The sequence below is a fragment of the Oreochromis niloticus genome, linkage group LG3, assembly GCF_001858045.2.
Source record: "Oreochromis niloticus isolate F11D_XX linkage group LG3, O_niloticus_UMD_NMBU, whole genome shotgun sequence".
NCBI classification, from domain to species: domain Eukaryota; kingdom Metazoa; phylum Chordata; class Actinopteri; order Cichliformes; family Cichlidae; genus Oreochromis; species Oreochromis niloticus.
Window position 1 is genome coordinate 52,550,342 of NC_031967.2, and position 22,218 is coordinate 52,572,559.

At 41.8% G+C, this 22,218-nt stretch overlaps 1 protein-coding gene across 1 annotated transcript; it reads right to left on the reverse strand.

The window, feature by feature from the left end:
* Positions 1 to 13,466: 13,466 nt before the first annotated feature.
* On the reverse strand, positions 13,467 to 15,323 carry LOC109199312 (uncharacterized). Its single transcript, XM_019354607.2, has 2 exons — positions 14,864 to 15,323; positions 13,467 to 14,083 (listed from the first exon to the last, which is right to left on the reverse strand). Exons 1-2 carry the CDS (start codon positions 14,922 to 14,924, stop codon positions 13,527 to 13,529), a joined length of 618 nt encoding a protein of 205 aa, XP_019210152.1. The 5' UTR covers positions 14,925 to 15,323; the 3' UTR covers positions 13,467 to 13,526.
* Positions 15,324 to 22,218: the final 6,895 nt, after the last annotated feature.

Sequence of the window (22,218 nt, forward strand, 5' to 3'; positions counted from 1 at the left end):
ACAGGGATTGTTTTCTAAAATAGGACAAATACTGTTAAATTGCAGATTTTTATGTTTTTTTAATAGAACCACATGTCCACACAACAACTTGCACTGTATATACACACTGCAACTCAGGAGGAATGTGTGAAGACTTCAAGTTTAAAGTGACCACCACAATTCAGGCCCACATACAACATATGAGCATCAGTGCAAGGAAACTGCAATTACTCCTGGAAGTGTATACTGACCAAAATATGTTTCAAAAAGATTAAAGAGCATATTTGATTCACATCTTCCAAAGTACATAAGTATGACTCACTATACAAGACCAGTAGTAATAATACCTGTAGTTTTTGCCCCCCCTCCCACACAACACACCCACCTACCCCACACCCCCTCCCCTATCCCCTCCGCGTCCATGTCGCGCGAACGGACCTTGCGCGTGCATGTGCGCGCGAACGGACTTGCGAGTTCGAGATCGTATGTTTACATGTGTTTAATAGCGTTTTATTTAATGAAACCATTATGTGTTTTAATTAAACTCTTTTTTAAAGGATTGTATAGGTCTCAGAGTTCTGTTATTTAGACATAGATGATTTAATTTAACTAGTTTAGGGGTATTTTTCTTTAGGGCTCTGAAACACACGAGGCTAATAGTTTTTAAACAGAAAGTTTTTTCCACCTTCTAAAAACACACATTCACACAGCATTTAATGTAACTGTTTTTAGGAGCATTTTGCTTTTTTCTTTAGGGCTCTGAAACACAGAGGCTAATAGTTTTTAAACAGAAAGTTTTTCCACCTTCTAAAAAACACATATTCCCAACTTGCCACACTGTAACAACCCCAATGTTCCTTTAATGCAACTAGCCCTCTAATTATCTACTAGGCACAAACACATAGATGATTTAACTGCATTAGGAGCATTTTGCTTTTTCTTTAGCGATCTTATCATGACAGAGGTCCAGCGTAGCCAGGTCCATCGGAGCCACCAAAAGTTTTTTCATCTTGCCACTGACCATTCAAACAGGTTTTCACCTGTTGCTTACACCCCACATTTATCTCTGCATCTCAGAGGTCAGCTGAAACAAACCCTATATAAAAAGGTCATAATCAGCCACACTAACCCTTACATCGGTCCTTGAGAGCATAACACTTCGTTCATCAGCACGAGCATTTTACTTTTAATTTAACTGTTTTAGGAACATTTTGCTTTTTCTTTAGCGCTCTGAAACACACAGGGGGTAATAGTTTCAAACAGAATACCACAAACAGCAGGCATTCCTGCTCTGATACTTCAGATTCTTAACTCTGCAACAGTTAGACAGAGGGGGGTTACAGTTAGACCCCCTACAGGCAGCAGAAGAGGTCATCCTTATCAAGAGCATCTCAACTGTACTGCCATAGTTTTCAATACAAACAGTCTCCTTTATGTTATGTCAGAGGTCCAGCGTAGCCAGGTCCATCGGAGCCACCAAAAGTTTTTTCATATTGCCACTGACCATTCAAACAGGTTTTCACCTGTTGCTTACACCTTTATCTCTGCATCTCAGAGGCCAGCTGAAACAAACCACCTATATAAAAATCCTGATCAGCCACACTAACCCTTTACATCGGCCATTGAGAGCATAACACTTTGTTCACAGCACGGACAACAAACCTAAGAGCCTTCTTTTCAACATGGACAGCATATATGGTAGGTAAAACAAGACTATAACGGATTCTTAAATTTATACAACTGTATATCAAAAAATATTCAAAATGTTTTCTCTTCTAAACAAAGCCTGATTTTTAGGAACATGGCACACTGGGACACCCACGCGGCTTACACAAGGTTTGTATTTCTTCTTCTCACACAAAACAGCTTGTGCCTCATTGTTTAGAAGTAATCTTACCTGTTTCACACATAGTAACATTTAAATGTGTATTTCTCATTCTTTCTACAGGATCACAAAGCTATATAGGGCAAACAACACCTCTAAAAAACACAAGGTAAATATAGTGTTACACATGTTTTAAATGTGTGTGTGTGTGTGTGTGTGTGTGTGCGCATGTGTTCTGTTTAAACCTTGTATTAACAGTGCTTATCCCCCGGGTACAGGTTCAATAAGTTGTCCAGAAAAACCTACAGAAGCGGGGCAATAAGACCAAGCCTTACGTAGGTATGTATACAAGTCTCTATACATGACACACAATTTAAAGGAAAAAGGTTTTAAATATTTACAAATGTTCTAATACACCAGGCCTGAGACAGAGTACACAGCGTGTCAAGAAGAGGGGCCATCCGGAATAACACAGAACAAAGTGTGAGTATAGGCATAAATAAATCAAAAGAGTCAAACACATCCTGCTTTTGAAATGATACACCATATATATTTCTAACACCCGTCTATCTCCACAGCGATCACACAACCCTTACCACTACGGACCCTTGAAGACCCCTTACGTTTTTGGAATATTTACGTGATATTGAACTCCCAGAACAACAAGAAAAACCACAACCTTTGGGCAACGTCGGAGAATCGGAAGAATTCTTCATCACCGGACCACACATACCAGCGAGTGAGTGTCTGCCTAGTGATTTCAGTGATGTTTTCGAGTACAGCTATCAGATTTCAACATAAATGACATACCCGCCACTCCAGAATGTCTCAGAAACAACCGTGATTCAGACATAGGTTTTGAAGAAGGAGGCATAACAGACTCACAAATATCGCAGGCATATGATGCATACTTAAATGCAGCAACCCTCTACTTTTGAACAGAGCCATTATGCTTCAAAAAATGATATATTATCTTTGATCGATGCTAAACTTAGTCAACATCAACGAGAAATAGAGGCTAAACTTAACCAGCAACAACAAGCAATACAGCTGAACTTGCAAGAAATAGTAGCTAAAGTTAACCAAGATCGAGAAGCAGCACAGGCCAACTTGCAAGAAATAGCACGGGTTCTAACAAGTAGCCACCAGGCAATAAACGAGACCTCAGGTTTATTACGTCTCATTAATACCACCATTCTAAATAGGTGACTTTTAAAATCCACATCATGGACCCACCCTGTAAATTATTCAAGCACAATGATGGTACCTCCGCTAGGGCTAAATGGTTCGACTTTGAGGCTTTTAACCAGCGCTGCGCAATTAGTAAGCAATTGTCAAGTTTTGCATGCAACACTTAGTAGTCTCGCTGCAGCACGCAGCGGTGTGTCTAATGAGCGTCCTTGTCCAACTCATTTGAACCTATTGCTGATGAATGCATCCGAAACACAGCCGGATTTCCTGCAAACCGAATGTTACTGTTTAGTTATTGTTACTCAGGATACCGATGAATGTCTTATTCTGAGCCTTCTTTCACCCCTGAACGGGTGGGTGCACCCAGAGCACATGCTATCAGGGGCTGATGCTACTGTATCTGTTGCTGCTGCTGTTGCTGAGCATCACACACAGCCCCTCAAACAATGGAAATTCCTCAAGTGTTAACCATACACAAACACATGCTGCAGTAGTTGAACCCATTGTTCAGTCTGGGTCTGGCAGTCACAGTCAGCTTAGCATCAGAGAGTACCTAATTTCAACGCCCGAGAATTGCGCGAGCGCCTTGATTTTAGGGACATAAGTCTTGATGATCCAGAACAAGTGCCAGAAAGAGTTAGAAGCTGCCTAGCTAATGTGATAGATAGAGCAGTGGCTGGATCTCAGCAGGGTTGTGTTTCTAAATGTGGTCCTGCGTGGCCCTCGCTGGCTTCTGATGTTCAAGCTGTTTTAAATCCTGATGATCAGTATGACCCTGACCTGTTTCTCGACCAAATAGCACAAGTTATGCAAGTAACGATGAATCTATCGGTGATGATGAATTAGAGTTTATTGTCACAGTTGCACAAAACAGTAGCGGTGGCGGGGCTCGCTTAAAACTGGCAACATCCTTATGATGAGATTCTCTCAAAGAAGGGTAAACATTTGTATACACCAAACATACGCACAAACTGTGCTTCTCCTTTGCATAGCACATTCATTAACCCAACAGCCCAGAGCATGAAAAATATGCTACTGCTAACAGTTACATGCTCAAGTAGGTCTACGCGACACACAGACAGTATCATTCTCTGATGTCTGCAAATTTGAGAAACACCTAAACATTAAGATAGTAATCTATTATCACGCAGCAGGGCGTAAACGTCTGCATACTTTTTTCACACATGATGAGCCAAATCCAAACACTGTAATGCTGTACCTACACAATGAACACTATCACTGATTGAAAAGCCCACAGCTTTTCTAGGGTCAGCCTATGTGTGTAATTTTTGTTACAATACATATGATCACCGCTCTATCACAGCTGTAAACATAGATGCAACGTTGTTTCACACTCTGTCACCACCACAGAGGGCCCACCGTGAAATGCAGTGACTGTAACCGCATCTGCAAATCACAACACTGTTACCAAAACACAAATTACCAGAAATAAAACACAACATGGTCCCGTGTGACAATATGAAGCATTGCATGAGTGTGGTGTCACATATAAAAATCAAAGAAATCACACCAGATGTGTCCAGCCTAAATGCGAGCACTGCCGGAGCCTAAATTAGCCGGGGACTCTGAGCATCAATGTTTCATACAGCCTGTTGAACAACAGAAGCCTTGTGATAAATATATTTTATATGATTTTGAGACAAGGTATCACAACGGTAAACATGAGGCCAACTTTGTGTGTGCGTCTGATCTGAAGGTAACAAGTTCCATATAATACATTAAAATGTGTGGCTGCGTTTGTGCAGCATTACAGACGCCCGAGTTTCGTGGGTACACATTCATAGCCATAATGCTCAGGCTTTGACAACTATATACTTCTGGAGTACATGGTCAGCAATGTATAACACCTACCGTCACAATGAGAGGGAGCCGTGTGATTTTGATGCATGACAAGGAGTATGACCAGCGGTGGATTGATTCGTTCAGCTTTTTGCCCATGGGTCTTGCAAAATACCCTCTGCTTTAGGTTTTCAAGACCTGCAGAAGGCCATTTCCCACACAGATTCAACACTAGGGATAATGAGTATTATGTCGGTCCATACCCGGATCCCTCCTTCTATGGTTATGAGCGCATGTCTGAAAGGGTAAGGTGAGCTTCATGGAATGGTACCAGACGCCTCACAGAACACCTTTGATTTTCAGGTTGAACTCAGACGCTACTGTGTTAACGATGTTGATGTCCTGCGTAAAGCATGTACCATATATCGTGACACTCTGTTGGGTTGTACACAAGTTGATCCATTCATGCACACAACCCTGGCTGCATTCAGTATGGGTGTGTATAAAACACTGTTTCTGCCTAGAGACACGCTCGCTCTCACGTATGATGGTGCATACGTTGAGCAGAATAAGAACATTTTCAACGTCTCTATTGAATGGCTTCAATATGTGTCCCACACACCAACACAGTGATAAACACCTCTCAGAGGAGGCGAACAGAGGTTGGGCCGTATTTTCTGGATGGTTTGACCCCGCAGATCACACGGCTTACGAATTTGCAGGATGTTTTCACCACGGATGTGTTAAATGCTACCCCGAGAGTGAAGTAAATCCTGTCAGCAAAGCGTCCTACGGACTGCTGCACCGTATGTTTGTGACAAAGTGGATGCACTGAAATCACAATACAGTTTGAGCGTTGTTGTGATGTGGGAGTGTGAATGGCTGCTGAAGCAGACAGACCCTGCAGTTGTGGCTTCATGCATACATACAGAAAGTCAGAACGCCTGAACCCCGAGACGCCCTTTTTGGCGGCGCACAAATGCTATAAACTGTACCACAAGGTAGCGTGTGATGAAAAAATATTTTACTACGACTTCACAGTCTCTATCCCACGGTGCAATCTAAAAAGATTATCCTGTAGGACACCCTCAATCATTTACAGCAACTTTGACAAGCTAGAAAATTATTTCGGCTTTGTTAAATGCACAGTACTGCCACCAAGAGGCTTTTTCACCCGTCCTTCCCTACAGGTGCCATGGCAACTGATGTTTCCACTCTGCAGCATGTGCGCTGAAGACCAGAACCAGCACACTGCATGCGGGCACAGTGACAGTGAACGGGTGTTGAAAGGCACATGGGTCTCATTTGAGCTTGAAAAAGCTGTAGAGCTAGGATACAAGCTTGTTTCTATTGATGAGGTGTGGCATTTCCCCAACAAGACCGACACATTGTTTAAAGACTATGTGAAAGCCTTCCTAAAACTTAAACAGGAGGCCTCGGGTATCCAGAACATGTGAAAACCCCTGAAGAACAGCAAAAGTACATAACCGAGTATTATGAAAGGAGGGAATAATGCTGGATCCGTCCAAAATATGTGTAAATAAAGCTGTTCGAAACTGCAACAAGTTGCTGCTAACTCATTATGGGGTCGTTTCAGTATGAGGTCAAACATGGCGTCGTCCGAGCTCATCACAGATCCGTCCAGGTTTAGTCAGCTAATGTTCAGTGATCAGTACGACGTGCGGCAGTTTTGTTTCATCTCTGACGACGTCGCCATGGTGCAGTGGCGCCACGCCGATGGTAGAGCATCCCGCGTCAAGGACGTTAATGTCTTTGTGGGTGCCATGACCACTGCACACGCCAGACTCATGTTGTATGACTTGTTAGACAGCTTGCAACAGCGCGTGCTGTATGTGATACAGACAGCGTCATTTTCACAGCACGCCCTGCGACTGGATGCCTCCTCTAGGCCCTTTTCTGGGTGATCTCACCAGTGAATTAGCTTCTGGAGAGGGTGGTGTGGAGGATCAATAGTAGAATTTGTTTCCGGTGGGCCAAAATGCTACGCGTATCACACATCGCTGGCAAAACCCAGGTCAAATGTAAAGGTGTAACACTGAACGCACAAAACTCCAAAGTTGTCACCCACGAATCCTTGAAAGGTTTAGTCCACAAGTTTGTATCCAATCAGGTTTCAGATGCACACCTAGTGGCTGTGTCTGATAATATCAAACGCGATAAAAGAAGTTTCATTTGAAGAATGTATCCGTTGTGAAGAAGCTTAAAGTTGTCTACAACAAACGCCGTGTGCTCCCAGACTACACAACCCTGCCTTATGGATTTTAAATTAGATCAGGGGTTTGACGCTAGTTGCAGCACCCGTTCAGCATGGTGGTCAGCGGTCCCAGTAACTGCGGCAAGACTTTTTTTGTCAAAAATGTCATTGAAAATGCATCCGGGATTATTTCGCACAACATTGATAACATTGTGTATATATACTCATGCTGGCAGCCTTTATATGACCAACTTCTTAAGATAAGAGACATAAACTTTGTTAACGGTATACCCGAATCTCTGGCTGATGACACCCTTCTGCCTATAGACAAGAACATTTGTTAATTATAGACGATGTAATGAACGATGCCGCTAACAATTTAGAAGTACAAAACGTGTTCACAAAGTATGTGCATCATAGGAATTTGAGTTGTATATATCTGGTTCAGAATTTGTTTATTCAAGGAAAATCCAGTAGAACTATTTCCTTGAACACTAACTACCTAATATTGTTTAAAAATCCTAGAGATAAATATCAAATCATGCTTTTAGGTAGACAAATGTTTCCCGGCAATACTAAATATTTTTAGAAGCGTTTAATGATGCCACATCCGCAACATACGGGTATCTTTTAATAGACTATAAAGCTAAGACCCCGGACTATTTAAGACTCAGAACAAATTTACTGTCAGACCGTCCGGTTGTTTATATCCCAAAACAAAAAACTGTGAAGAGGTGAAAGGATGTCATCACGCATGCGGAGGAATCTGTCTCTGTTGGAGTTGATATACAAGTCTCCACCGGCTCTACGCAGAGTTATTATTAGCAATGCAAACTTGGATTTCATCAATGCTTTGTGTGAGATAGCCTTTAACGTATTGCAAGGTAACATTCCACTGACCAATCAACAGTACAAACAGCTAAAAAAGAAAAAATCTCTAATCAGACTGATTGCCGACAAAAAATAAAAACTTTGAAAAAGAGAAAGACAATCAACCAATCTGGAGGGTTTTTACTGCCGTTATTAGGGGCTGCAATCCCTTTCATCACCAGTCTGATAGCAAACAGGTGAAAATGGAACATGTGCAAAAGATGTTTTTGGTGCCCCAGCATCAGTTGGACTCATTGAAGCAACCACCACAGCACACAGGCAACATCAGACAACAGGCTCAGAATGACTTGGACAAGGAAATGCTTCAGGTGTTGCAAGAATCAGACATAGATGTGTATGAGAAAGCTAAAAAATACAGCGATATTCTCCAAAGATACCTAGCACTTGTGAGACAAGGGGCCCGTGAAAAGAGCGTATTGTCTTTATCCCTACCGGAGCAGCTTAACACAGAGGTGCAAACCCCTCCTGCGGACACCCCTCTTGCTTATGGCGCTGAAGGTGTGAAGGATTTTATCTCAGAGAATGTTTTGACACACATATCTAAAAGGAGTAGGAGGAATGCAGAACTCATTCTATCAGCTCTGAACCGTTCGCCAAACACTATTTCTTACAATGACAAAGGCGAAATTGTTGTCGATAAACACACTATACCGGGCTCACACATTTATGATCTGATTAAAGCCGTCACATCCACACACACACCTTCTGAAGGTTTCAGACCTATAGGCTGGACAGAGTTTTTAAAGGCTGTTTCAGATTTAAACATACCGTTATCAGCCATATCCAATGCCGGCGTACGTAAGACCCTTGCGTTGTATAAAACAGATCACACCCTGCCTGAAGACCCTGTTTTTTTAAAACATACGCCTAGAAAGAACACACCGGGCGTCTCACTGCGTGATAGTACATTAAAGAAAAAATAAAGAATAAAAAAATAAATTAAAGGGTGGTCCTGTCGAGTGGTTGGATTTTGAATTCAGACTATTTCTTATCACAGCTGTAATGTTGTTGTTGTTTTTTCTGCCTAAAATATTGACTGTTTGTTGTTTTTCTACCGTAATTTTTCACTAACTGTTAGATTGTTTTCTTTTATTACAGTTTTTCTATTATTGTTTTTATTATTGTATAATGTTTGATTTCTTTATTACTTTATTACTACATTATTACTACGTTGTTTTCTTTTATTACAGTTTTTCTATTATTGTTTTTTATTACTCTTGAAGTCTGTATGATGTGGCCGTATAATATATATGCAACATTTTTGATAATAAATAAATACAATTGACTCGATTAAATCACGCTCTCATATCGTTTTTATTATAACCACTAGTACACATCAGTATCCTTGTTGCACACATACATAATCGCTACAGCCTGCCACAGGCTCTATGTTGTTGACAAAGCGACACACCATAGCATCGTTACAAGTTAAATTAGTAGAATACATGTTAAGCAAACGTGAATAAGATACACCATTTTGTATATGAAATAAGAAAAATACACAATGTTGGCCACATGTGACGGAGAAGTCGTTCTGCACTTGTTTTCCTGAATATAAAATAGTGGAACAGTTTTTTAGAACAAACACCTTTATCTCTGGTGGAAAACGGTCTAGCGAGTTTCCAAAACTATCAAAAAAATAACAGCGTTTGTCTCTCGAAATATAAACAGCAAGCCAGTGTTCCCCGGGCATTGTAGATGGGTGAGTGTTTACAATAGCCATAGCAGGCAGTCTTTGAAGCTGTGCATTGGGTAGCTGATCGCTGGCTAGCACTCCTAGAAAATGTGTGTTTTTATTGATAATCCTACCGATCACAGATGTTAGCTCTATAGTGTTCATGACCGTGTTTGCTGTCTCAATAGTAATCCAAGAGCACCTGTCTCATATTAGATATTTCAATGACTGAATCAAATACTGAATAACACAAGATGTTCATTGTGCGGGGTAGCGGGTTTCTGAAACGGGCTTCAAGCCTCACGTTCCCAGTTTTAATTAACGATACATTGCCTGAATGTCCTTCGTCAGCTTCCAGATTGAAACAGAATAATGTATACCCGTTACCAAAGTCGTTACGCGATATGGCAAGTGCCCTGTCCTTTAAATGTCTTCCGGTGGTTTGTATCAGCTGATAGAATTCTCTGGTATACTGTTTTCTCTGAAAATTTGGCTGGAACGGTTTAGCAGGATAAGCCTGACCATCAGCGTATAAAGAAATGAATTCTACATCACAGTTTTCAAAATTAAATGGGTTACGGGTTGGACTTCCTGTAAAAGCTTCATTATCAATGAAAGCAATGATGACAAATTTAGGTATCCTGCCCATAAATAAATTGTCATTAGTTGATATTCGAGACCCTGCTGGTATGGAGAAAGTCTTTAAAGATACTCTGTCTATAGCATATTTTGCGTTTGCGTGGTGCAATGCCTTGCTGTGTGCAAGTCTGACGCTCGGTGATATACTAACTTTCTTGACAAAGAGACTGGCTGAGACAATTTTAACTCTGTACGCATTGGCATCCGCTGTCATGAGAGCAAATTCGTCTTTAGAGCGCACAAATTTCAGTGACAGGTCGATTCCATTAAGTAACAGTTTTTCTTGAAAAAACAGATCTGCGTGTACAGGAGCTATCAATTCAACAATGCTGCTATTCGCTGTATATTCGCCTCTGGTCACAAGGCCTTGGTTGTTCCCTTCTATGGATGTGTCATTCATGTGTGATGCTGTATCCTTACAGAATAACCCTGTGCTGAACTGTGTGTCTAAAGTGTCCTTATTATAATTGATAAGACATTCTATCACACCTCTGTATGGATATGTGTTGGATGATTGACTAATGAGCGTGTGTCCCAAATTAACATCGACTTGACTAAATAAGCTGCATCCAGGATAATTAATAAATCCCACGTTAGCATCTCTAGCCAGGTTTGAGCCATCAGCGTTTGTGATTCTCGCACGTGTGTAGATATATGTGTCATTTAGATCCAGGTAGTCTTCACCAGACGATGAGATGTAAAACTCGATCGGGCCTCCATCGGTGATTGCCGAAACAGGAGGTATTTCAATAAACGTACTTTTCTCAATGCTGGTCTGTGTGTAGGGAACAGTAAACAGGTCCAGCTCTGTTTTTACACATTCTCCAGATTGACTGTGTAACAGCGCCATTTAGAATATGTCAAATGCTGTAGTTTTTGAACGCTTGGTTCTGGGTCTTTTCACTCCGCGTGACGGTGTCCGTTTGTTGGATCTTCTGGCTGGTTTTGTGGTTTTACGCTTTCTAGATGGTATGCGTGTTGTGGGTGGGGTTTTTGAAGAATTGGGCGTATACACATACACTCCGTTACCGTCCTGCTTAGTGTTTGTGGGCTTAGTTATGTTGGATATGACATCAGACACTATTCCTGACGCTGCGGTTTTAAGGTGGGGTTTCAGTATACCTACTCCTTTTTAAACAACGGCACTGCAAATCTAAATAAGCTGCGGAACAATCCGCCCAGACCTGCACCATATTGCGTACTGGTCCCTATATACCCCCCCAAATCACCCCCAGCTTGAGCGACGTAATATTTTAGATATCTTGTCTCGTCTGCGTTGTAGACAGCCATCCTTTCTTTTTTAAAATTGTTGTCTTATCGGGCGGAAGTGTAGCTTGACAAACACCTTACCGTATAAAAAGGGTATATGCTGATTCTGATCGTCTTTCAAATCAATTTCTATGTCGTCGATTAATGTCTTTGACACAGGTGTGTAGTGTGGAGTGTCAAATTGTAAAATGGCTATGCGCCGGACATCGTCTGTGATATTTATAGCCCTTAATAGCCGCGCGTGGGCGTCACCCACAAGTTGATAATCGGCGATATCTGCATAAATAAACATGTTGTATTTTCCCCCGTATATGTCAGCAGGATGCGGAGCATATGTGTTTTTATAATGAAGCACAAATGGTTCTTCTGTTTTGAATCCTAGGATTTCTGCCAGTCTCCCTCTAAATGTGAGAACGCAGCCTCTAGGCCCCATAACACCTACATAGTTACTAACGGTGTTGTATTGTGTTTTAATGTCCGCCGTGCCTGGCTGCTGTTGGCATTTCAAATTAAATTCTTTTATTATCTGCTCCACAGAGGTATAATGACCCACAGACAGCTCAATCGTTGTTACGGATAGAGCGTCATCTTTGACAGGGTTATAAATTTCTACTTGCGAATCTGCTTGTGGAAAAGACAGCCAAGTGCGCGGGTACTGTATCTCTATAACAGCTACCTCATACTGATGATTCAAAACAATAGGTTTTGCTAACTTTGTTCTAAAATTAGATATCTTATTGCCTGGGTAAACATGAGCTGACGCATTTGAGAAGAGGGTCACATAAAAGCCTGCCTTGTTGTTCTTTTTATCCATCCTTCTTTACTCTGTCTCTGCACGGTGGTGAATGAATGACTGCAGAGCTGTGTCATCAGGGTTAATCATACCTCGATGATGTCTTTTTCTGGAATCCATGAATTAAAACTTGTTGGCCATCCTAACCATTTTACTAGAGCCATCTTTTTTCGGCCCACCTTTTTTCTAGCCAATATGCTTTCAATTTTAAATGTTTGTTTTTATCAACAATCACCCGTTGTATTTCAGGCTCATAAAATGTGCCTTTCAACACCTCTCCTGCTAGATCGGCTAGTCTGTACACTGGGGGCTGTCTCCCTATACGTTCTTTGACTGTGAAAATCTCATCGGTGTAGGTTTGTTCGTATCCTTTTCGAAACACTCCTCTCAGTTTCGATATTCGTACTGTGTCGCCAACATTAAATTTAAAACACACTTTCCTCTGAGGCTTGGTTTTGTACAGAGTGTTAAAGACCAGCTTCTCATTATCCTTATTTACCTCTGTTGGAGCCATATGGATAGATCTGTGATAAGCATTGTTATATGCCTGTGTGAGCTCGGGGATGACGTGTACATATCTCCTTGAGTTGACGGATGTTAAGTACTTCCACATTCTACCCTTGAAGCTGCGGTTGAATCTTTCAACAATACTAGATTTAACCTCACTAGCTGTTGAGAAGTGTTTGATGTTATATCGCTTCATTAGCTGTTTAAAGGTTGTATTATAAAACTCTTTGCCTTCATCTGTTTGTAGTTTCATAGGGATCCTTCCCTCGGCAAGTATATCCTCGAAAGCGGCTGCTACGGCTGGGCCCGTCTTGGTTGTGAGACATCTAACCCATGCATATTTTGAGAATACATCTATACATGTTAGCAGGTATCTAACATTATCATTATCTGTCATGTATTCAGACATATCAACCAGATCGGCTTGAAACTGTTTGTCGATTCCATTAACCAATACTCTGTTTCTGGGAAAGTGGATCCTGGCTGGTTTATGGAGTGTGTAAGTGTCGTCTCGTTCTAAATAATGTTTAACCTGTGATAATGAGGGTTTTACACCTATTGCCTCAGCGGTAGCTATACGGAGCTTATTTAAACTGGCCAGGCCAGCCGGATGGGCCGGATCATGATAAATTTTATACAAGGTGTTTTCCATGATGCATGCAAGACACAAATGATAAAGCTGTCGGTGTTAACACGTCTTTTTATTTCATTCACACAGACAATGAATACTGAACAGCATACATTAAACCAGGTGTCTCCCAGCCCAGTAGTTACCAATCATGCGAAGCATGGCTGGTTTAGCACGTCGGTCATAACGACTTGCTTCTAGCAACTGCACAATGTTGTCGTTAATTGCGCATACTATGTGTTGTGATGATCTCAGTTCAGTCATAGTGTGTTCTGCAATTCTGCTGAATTGTGTTCCAGTCCCATCGACTGTGTACGAGCGCACAAACAGGCGTATGGCGGGGATGAATCGGTCTGTCTTGAGCCTTATCATCACATCGTCATAGTAGATGTCAAAGAAATACTCGGGCAATTCGAGCAAGCAGCTGTGTTGCACCTGACTGGGGTGAGATATTTGACATCCGTAGCATGTATCCTGTAGAAACTCGTTTAGCGCCAACATCAGCAGATGGTGGGTTGCAAGCTTGATGTCAATAATGGTTTCCTCAAACAGCCCCGATCCTGTAGGATCCTGCAGCAGCAGCTGTGGAGAGGGGGGTGGAGATGGCGGGGTCTGGATTAACAGCGATGGGGGTGGTGAGTCTGTGAGGTCCCACGGCTGCGTGTCTCGCTCTGAAAATGGGAACAATAAAAATGTTATATTTTGTTGCTTAGATACACACACACACACACGCACACACACACACACACACATATATTTAACCTACCATTTGGTTTATTTAGTTGTCGGACGGCCTTATGATTTTAGGTTTGCACAGGGTAGAAGGCAAGCCAGTCTTCGAGCAAGTCGCAAAATCATCAAAAACAAGTCGTTTTCTAATACCCTCGTACGCAGTGTTGAGTCTATCTCTCTTGATGGCGTCGTCAACCTTGCTAAACATATGCAGCATAGCTCTCCAGTCGCACCACTGTATAAAAAACATATCCTTAAACCATGTAGCGCGCTCTTCTATGCTCAGAGGGTAAGGATTTAACCTCCAGTTTTCAACCCCTCTGGCCGCTATAAAACTTTCCCTGTCATCACATACACTGAGAAAAATAAAGTCATCGGGGCTACGGTTGAAACGATCAGCCTCGACCCTGTAAAGCTCAGGGCCTGTTGGACTGTTCCACTGGGAAACATACAGCATCTCTGGGAAGCCCACATTGTCCAAGTCCGCACAAACAACAGTGCGAAAGAGTTTCCAGTTTCTAGTAGACATGCGTTGTGACTCCCCCAAAACACTCCCTCGCCACAATCTACACGAAGTATAACTGCTCCGTTGGTATATTTAACGGTATACACATACCCGTTACTGCCTCGATATTCTAACTTAAATTCAGTCCCGTCTACGACGTTTTCACAGCGTTGCTTTTTGCGGTGAGGGCCCCGGCATACGCCTGTAGACGTACCTAGAGCTTCTGTTGCTTGGGCGATGTCCAGGCTACTCGTCATGGTTGATACAGATGTCATCCTGCACTCCTTAGTTAGTTAGTTAGAGGGTTCTTTAGGTTGCGCTGTTGATGTTCCGAATGGTGAAAGAGACCGTTTTTATATGTATTGGTGCAGTCCTCTAGGAGGTGTCGTTACCGCCCCTTGGGGTTGGGCTTGTTTCAGGTGCCCTCTGAGATGCAGAGATAAGGTGTAAACAAAACAGTGATGCCATGTTTGGAGGATGGTCAGTAGAAAGTGTAATGGCATGATAAAAGGTGAAAGTGGCTCCGATGGACCTGACACCGCCGGCCCTCTGCCATAAGATAAAGGAGACTGTTTGTATTGAAAACTATGGCAGTACAATTGAGATGCTCTTGATAAGGATGACCTCTTCTGCTGACTGTAGGGGGGTCTAACTGTTGCAGAGTTAAGAATCTGAAGTATCAGAGCAGGAATGCCTGCTGTTTGTGGTATTCTGTTTGAAACTATTAACCTCTGTGTGTTTCAGAGCCCTAAAGAAAAAGCAAAATACCCCTAAAACTAGCTAAATTAAATGCTGTGTGTGAATATGTGTTTTTAGAAGGTGGAAAAAACTTTCTGTTTAAAAACTATTAGCCTCTGTGTGTTTCAGAGCCCAAAAGAAAAAGCAAAATGCTCCTAAAACAGTTAAATTAAATGCTGCGTGTGAATATGTGTTTTTAGAAGGTGGAAAAACTTTCTGTTTAAAAACTATTAGCCTCTGTGTGTGTTTCAGAGCCCTAAAGAAAAATACCCCTAAACTAGTTAAATTAAATCATCTATGTCTAAATAACAGAACTCTGAGACCTATACAATCCTTTAAAAAAGAGTTTAATTAAAACACATAATGGTTTCATTAAATAAAACGCTATTAAACACATGTAAACATACGATCTCTGAACTCGCAAGTCCGTTCGCGCGCACATGCACGCGCAAGGTCCGTTCGCGCGCACATGGACGCGGAGGGGGATAGGGGAGGGGGTGTGGGGTAGGGGTGGGGGGGGGGGGGGGGCAAAAAAGCTACAGGTATATTACTACTAAGACCTAATCAAACCAGTCTGAACAGCATGAGAGGAAGTAAACGTCCTCTACTGTGCTTGTTCTGATAACCTCACTCAGTGTGGGTGTGTCTGCTTTACAGCAAGAACAGATGATGATCTATGAGGTCATTCAGACAGGAAAGATGTGTTGAGCAACACCCTCCACATCTGTATAAAAGGCCCCAAAGTTAATAGGATAGTTCTACTGGTGTTTATAAGTTTATATAAGTTCATTTAATATTCAGTCTTCTCTCAGTTTGGGCCAGCCCACCGTCCAGTGACATCATCCGGTTAGTAAGGTGGGCAGTTTAATGTCGGATGCGCAGTGTCGGTCCGGAGGGGGTGCACTGATTCCTGGGGAATGTTATGTGTGCGTGAATGACAAGCGAGTATTGACCTGTGCTGTATTTTGCCTTTGTTTGTGTTGGCATTGTAATGTGTTTACCATTTAGGAGCTAATATAGTCCATAGTTGGAGCAGGGGCGGATCTAGAAGGGTAGCATGGGGTGGCAAGTGCCACCCTAAAATGATCCCTTGCCACCCCAAGTGCCACCCCAGTTTTGCATATGACAGTGTTGTTTATTAAAATAAGATAGCATTAACAGTTTGAGCGTAGTTACAGTCAACAGTGAATATAAATGCTAAAACTGAATATATTGCATAGTGTTCCCCCCCTCCACCATTAACAAATGGTTCAGCCCATATAGCAGAGACCGGCTTTTTTCTTGTTTTCAGTAGCAAGCGATGTTTATGATTGTGCCAGAGCACATTTTGAACAACACCATGGGAATTTCAGATTTTACACAGGTGGTTGGATGTTACGCTCCGGAAATGGAAGGAAGGTGAGTGTTATTAACCCTCTGTGGTCCACGGACACGCTGCACCTCCAAATCACATGACTGATGTAAGCTGACATAGCAACAAGCTGCAGCCGCTGAGTCTCTATTTCAGCCCACATTGAAAGTTCGGACTTCAAAGTTTTTAAATTTTAATTACAGGCCAGTAAATCCAGAGTTATGATAATATATATAACCCACGCTTTTTTCTAAATACTGTCATCACGTTTTTGTGTGTGTGTGTTTTAAGCGTTTTCTAAGGACAGCGCGAAAACAGTAAAAAGAGGAAAAAAAGCCACCGCTTTCCTATCGGTGGAAAAATGCACCATGTCGACCAATTAAAAAAAAGTCAACACGTGGGATTTGGTTGTTTAGGAAGAGGGGAAAGTTTTGGGAGTGACAGTAATGGCAGCGAGACGGAGCGAGCGAGTGAGAGAGAGAGAGAGAGTTTTTAGATGTGGGAGATTTGTGACATTTAGTGTGGAGTGTATACTTAGTGTGTTGTGTTGTCTTGTGTAGTTGTTCTGTTGTGTAGTCGTTTTGTTTTGTGTGTCAGTGAGGGCACTAATGAATGTCACAGAGGCACATTTGCAATGTAAACACTGTCACTAAGTAGAAAACCAGCGGAGTGATACACCTCCTGTTGTCAGGCCTGCAGGTTTGTCCCTGTGCTGTTCTTCTCTGTCTTTTGGCGGACAAACTTTTTTCTACTGGCACACATCATTTGTGGGGCATCTCATTGCAACACCTGATTGTTCTCTCATTTTAGTTTTAGTAATATTTTTAAATGGTTGTACAAAATGAAAAAAACAGCAGGTGTATTGGCTGCATTTTTAGATAAATAGTTGTATATGTTTACAAAATGTACAATTTATATTTACTCAACATGTCTGTGGGGTTTTTTTACAGTAAAAAATACTACTAGGATTTTAAGTTCTTTGTCTGATTTCAGATCAGTAATACTAATGCAGTTTGTCAGTGAAAAAAACAACTAAATTCAGTTGAGCTGAAAAGAATGATACCAAACAAGCCAAGGGGAAAAAAAATAAAATGAAACAAATACAAACGTAAACTCAAAAGGAGTCAAAAATGGCCGCTTGTATTTCAGACCTCAGTGGGTTAATCCAACAAATCATGAAAAATTAGGTTTAAATTTTTGTTCATGACAGTGCAGATTTCTGACATTTTGTGTAATTTAAGCTGTAACAATGTGATTGTTTTCTAAAAAAAAAAACAATGTGAAACTTAAGTTAGACTTGTGTTTGTAAACGAACCGCCCCATGTTGTGTAGCTTTCTGGATTTTATACTTATTGGGCTACATATTTATTTATTATACAGGCTATACAGTACATAGAATCAAAACTCACATGTTTTATGTAACTAAAGTGTGTAATTATGTGGGCTACAGACAATAATTAAGTTATAGACTAGACTAGACTATTTATATGAAAAATGTGTATACTTACTGCATTTGAATTATTTTAACCATATGTAACCACCTGCATATGTGTTTGAAAAAAAAAGCCTTGATTTTGCCACCCCATTTGATTTCTTTGCCACCCTCATGCCACCCTAAGAAAATTTCTCTAGATCCGCCCCTGAGTTGGAGCGGTAGCCCACGCATGCAACGCGTGAGGTCACCTTCATTTCATATGCTAATTTATGTTGTTAGCTTACCCCGGTTTAGCTTTGTTGACGCATGTACGGTCGCTCGTATGTCCATAATGTCATTCCTGTGGTATCAGACCTTCTCTGTATGTTGTATGTGATAATGGTGATTGTTTACTTTAAAGTACGGAGTTTGTTGCGGACAATTAGGTACGAGGATTAGTAAAATAGCGATCGTAGTTTGACAGGAAGTATCGCGTTCCCGCTTGCCTTTCACAATAAGAGCATTATAGCGGATTATAATGGGGACGCTTTTATTTTGTACAACTGCCGGAAGAAGTTCCTATGTCCCCACGGTAACTTAACCTCGCACTAATGCTGTTTAGTTGCATAGTGTGAGCAGTTTGAAGTGTACTAAATTGTTCTGATCTTTATATATGATTATGTTAACTATATTGTATTATGTTTATATTTGAGTATTTTACTTGTCTATTCTCTTTATTTATCGTTATTTCCCTTGTTTATTTCCTTTGTAGAAAACGTCTGTGAAGGTTCTCAGTCATCCAGGTCATCGTAGTCAAAGGAGTTTGCAAAGAAAAGCGTCTGGACTTCTTTAAGTTGCTTGAAGACGTTTCACCTCTCATCCGAGAAGCTTCTTCAGTTCTAAGGTCAAATGGCCGAGAGTCCCAGATTTAAACCCAGTGGGAGTATCCCCCCAATGAGGGACAAAGGACCCCCTGGTGATCCTCTAATCACATGCGCCAAGGTGTGAAAGCGGGTGTGGGACCTAATCAGCCAGGGTTTCGGGTGAGCCCATTGTGAAACCTGGCCCCACCTTGTCATGTGAATTCCTGAGGTCAGATGGCCCAGGATGTGAGTGGGCATTAAGGCGTCTGGGGAGGGAACTCAAAACTGGATTATAGTACTTCAGACCCAGCAACACACTCAGACACAAACTGGTTCACCCGAAAGACAAAACTCCAAAACACAGACTGAACAACGTGGTGTATGCTGTACAGTGCAGCGAGGAATGCCCAGACCTCTACATTGGAGAGACCAAACAGCCACTTCACAAGCGCATGGCACAACATAGAAGAGCCACCTCCACAGGACAAGACTCAGCAGTCCATCTGCATCTTAAGGATAAAGGTCACTCTTTTGAGGATGCCAATGTTCACATATTGGACAGAGAGGACAGATGGTTTGAAAGAGGAGTGAAAGAGGCCATCTATGTCCACTGTGAGCGACCATCTTTGAACAGAGGCGGTGGTTTACGACACCAACTGTCTGCCATCTATAATCCAGTTTTGAGTTCCCTCCCCAGACGCCTTAATGCCCACTCACATCCTGGGCCATCTGACCTCAGGAATTCACATGACAAGGTGGGGCCAGGTTTCACAATGGGCTCACCCGAAACCCTGGCTGATTAGGTCCCACACCCGCTTTCACACCTTGGCGCATGTGATTAGAGGATCACCAGGGGGTCCTTTGTCCCTCATTGGGGGGATACTCCCACTGGGTTTAAATCTGGGACTCTCGGCCATTTGACCTTAGAACTGAAGAAGCTTCTCGGATGAGAGGTGAAACGTCTTCAAGCAACTTAAAGAAGTCCAGACGCTTTTCTTTGCAAACTCCTTTGACCTTTGTAGAAAACCACACACATGTACACCCGCAACTGTTTTTACAGCCCCAGAAATTGAGTGGTGACAATAAAGTGCCTCAAACGGAACCTCAAGCTCCTTCTTCTTTCATACTCTGGGACAGTTTGGCCTTAAGTGGTGTTCTGGCCGACACACCGGGGTGACCGTAGTGCTCAAAGACTGAATCAGTGCCACAACCGTGCCTATCTTTGATATCTCCACTACAACATCAGGAGAAAAACAACTCTTTCTTTGGCCTGCCTTAAACTCTGCCAGAGAGCAGAGTTTAATCTACATTTACTGAACACATTATCAGGTACACCTTGCTGCTACCACACTGAAATTCAGATAAAAAGGATGGAAAACTGGGCCTGTTTTCCCCATAAAGCTTAGAGATTATGATACAGTGTGAATAACATATTCCACATTTTAAAAAAAGAAAAAAAAACCAGACAAGACTCATCATGAAATCAAGAACTGTAACCAATATTTGTTTTCCACATTTCTTTACAGGGGTCTTGACTGTGTTTTGGCCACATTTACAGTGCAGTAGATAAGTAAAGAAAATTAAATGGATACAAAAGCCAAAACATGTGTGTTTGTTGACATTTCATGAGTTCTTCATGTTTCTTGAGCCATTGAGGGTTTGGTTTTGGGGTTTTTTTTAACAATACTAATAATAATAATAATAATGGATTGGATTTATATAGCGCTTTTCAAGACCCTCAAAGCACTTTACAATTCCACTATTCATTCACTCTCACATTCACACACTGGTGGAGGCAAGCTACAGTTGTAGCCACAGCTGCCCTGGGGCAGACTGACAGAACGAGGCTGCCATATCGCGCCATCGGCCCCTCTGGCCAACACCAGTAGGCGGTAGGTGAAGTGTCTTGCCCAAGGACACAATGACCGAGACTGTCCGAGCCGGGGCTCGAACCGTTTTTTTGTTGTTTATTTTGTTCTTTTGTTTGTTTTTAATCCCATTAGCCACTGGACCATTCCAAGTTGAACACCAGCTCCTGCTTAAGAAATATATGTGCCAGTATTGTTTTGGTGCCTGCACTTTGTTAACAAACTGCTTTGTTTCAGATTTGTTCATCAGGATGGGGGGGGGGGTTATTCTGTTGCTTCTTACAAATCACAAGTGTAGCCATCACAGCAATAACTGACAGAGCTGCTATCAGTCCAAAATGTCCTCTACTGAGTCCTTCCTCTTTCCCTCCATCCCTTGTGTGTCCTTCTGGTAGACCTGCAGATAAAAGTGAGGTATTAGCTGTCAGACAGTGTGATGGTTCATACAAATAAAACCTGATGTTTCTCTCATAGCCTTTGATCACACAATCGACTGACTCACCTGGAGGAACAACACTCAGGTATATGGTGCTGATGGGCTGTACAGCTCTCCTCTTATGGTTTGTTCCTTTCCTGAAGATGCGACACTCGTATGTTCCAGTGTCGTTAATCATCACATCCCTCAGAATCAAAGACACGTCTCCATCCTTCATCTGTCTGTCCTGCAGATCCACCCGGTTCTTAAAAGATGGATGCTGCTCATCTGGAACAAACAGCTCAACTCTGTACAAAAGGACATATTCTGACTCCAGGTCAGCTCCACGGCACAGCCAAGATCTGGTCATTATTAGTTGGAGCTCGACATGTCAGAGTGATGTTCTGTCCAGTCTCAGTTGTGATGGTTTTCTGGTCTGAAAGAAGAAAACATTCAGAGCAGAGAGCAGAGAGGTTAAAGGTTAAAAGAAACCATAAATGCAAATCAGAGTGAGGCACTACAGAGTACGTAAAGCATCTGGTACACTAAATATAACACCTTTTTAAAAAAAAAAAAAAAAATTGAAATAAATATCATTAAATATCAGCCTGTCATTGAAAAAAATAATAACTAACCAAGAAACATGACTAATGATCTACAGGTGAGAAGCTGATGAAATAAAAACAGTGACACAAAAAAGCTTGAAAATTCTTATTTACAAAAAATCAAGCTGCTTCATGAAAATTAGTCTGCGAACACTGTGAGCCTTTAAGTGTCATTTCAGGGTCATATATCATGTCGTCATTTTCCCATCACAACCGTGTGTGTTGCATTACATTATATTCATTATATTTTTTACTGAATTTCGCAAAGGAACCCACCCGAGGGATTAATAACGTTTTATCGAATCTAATCTATAC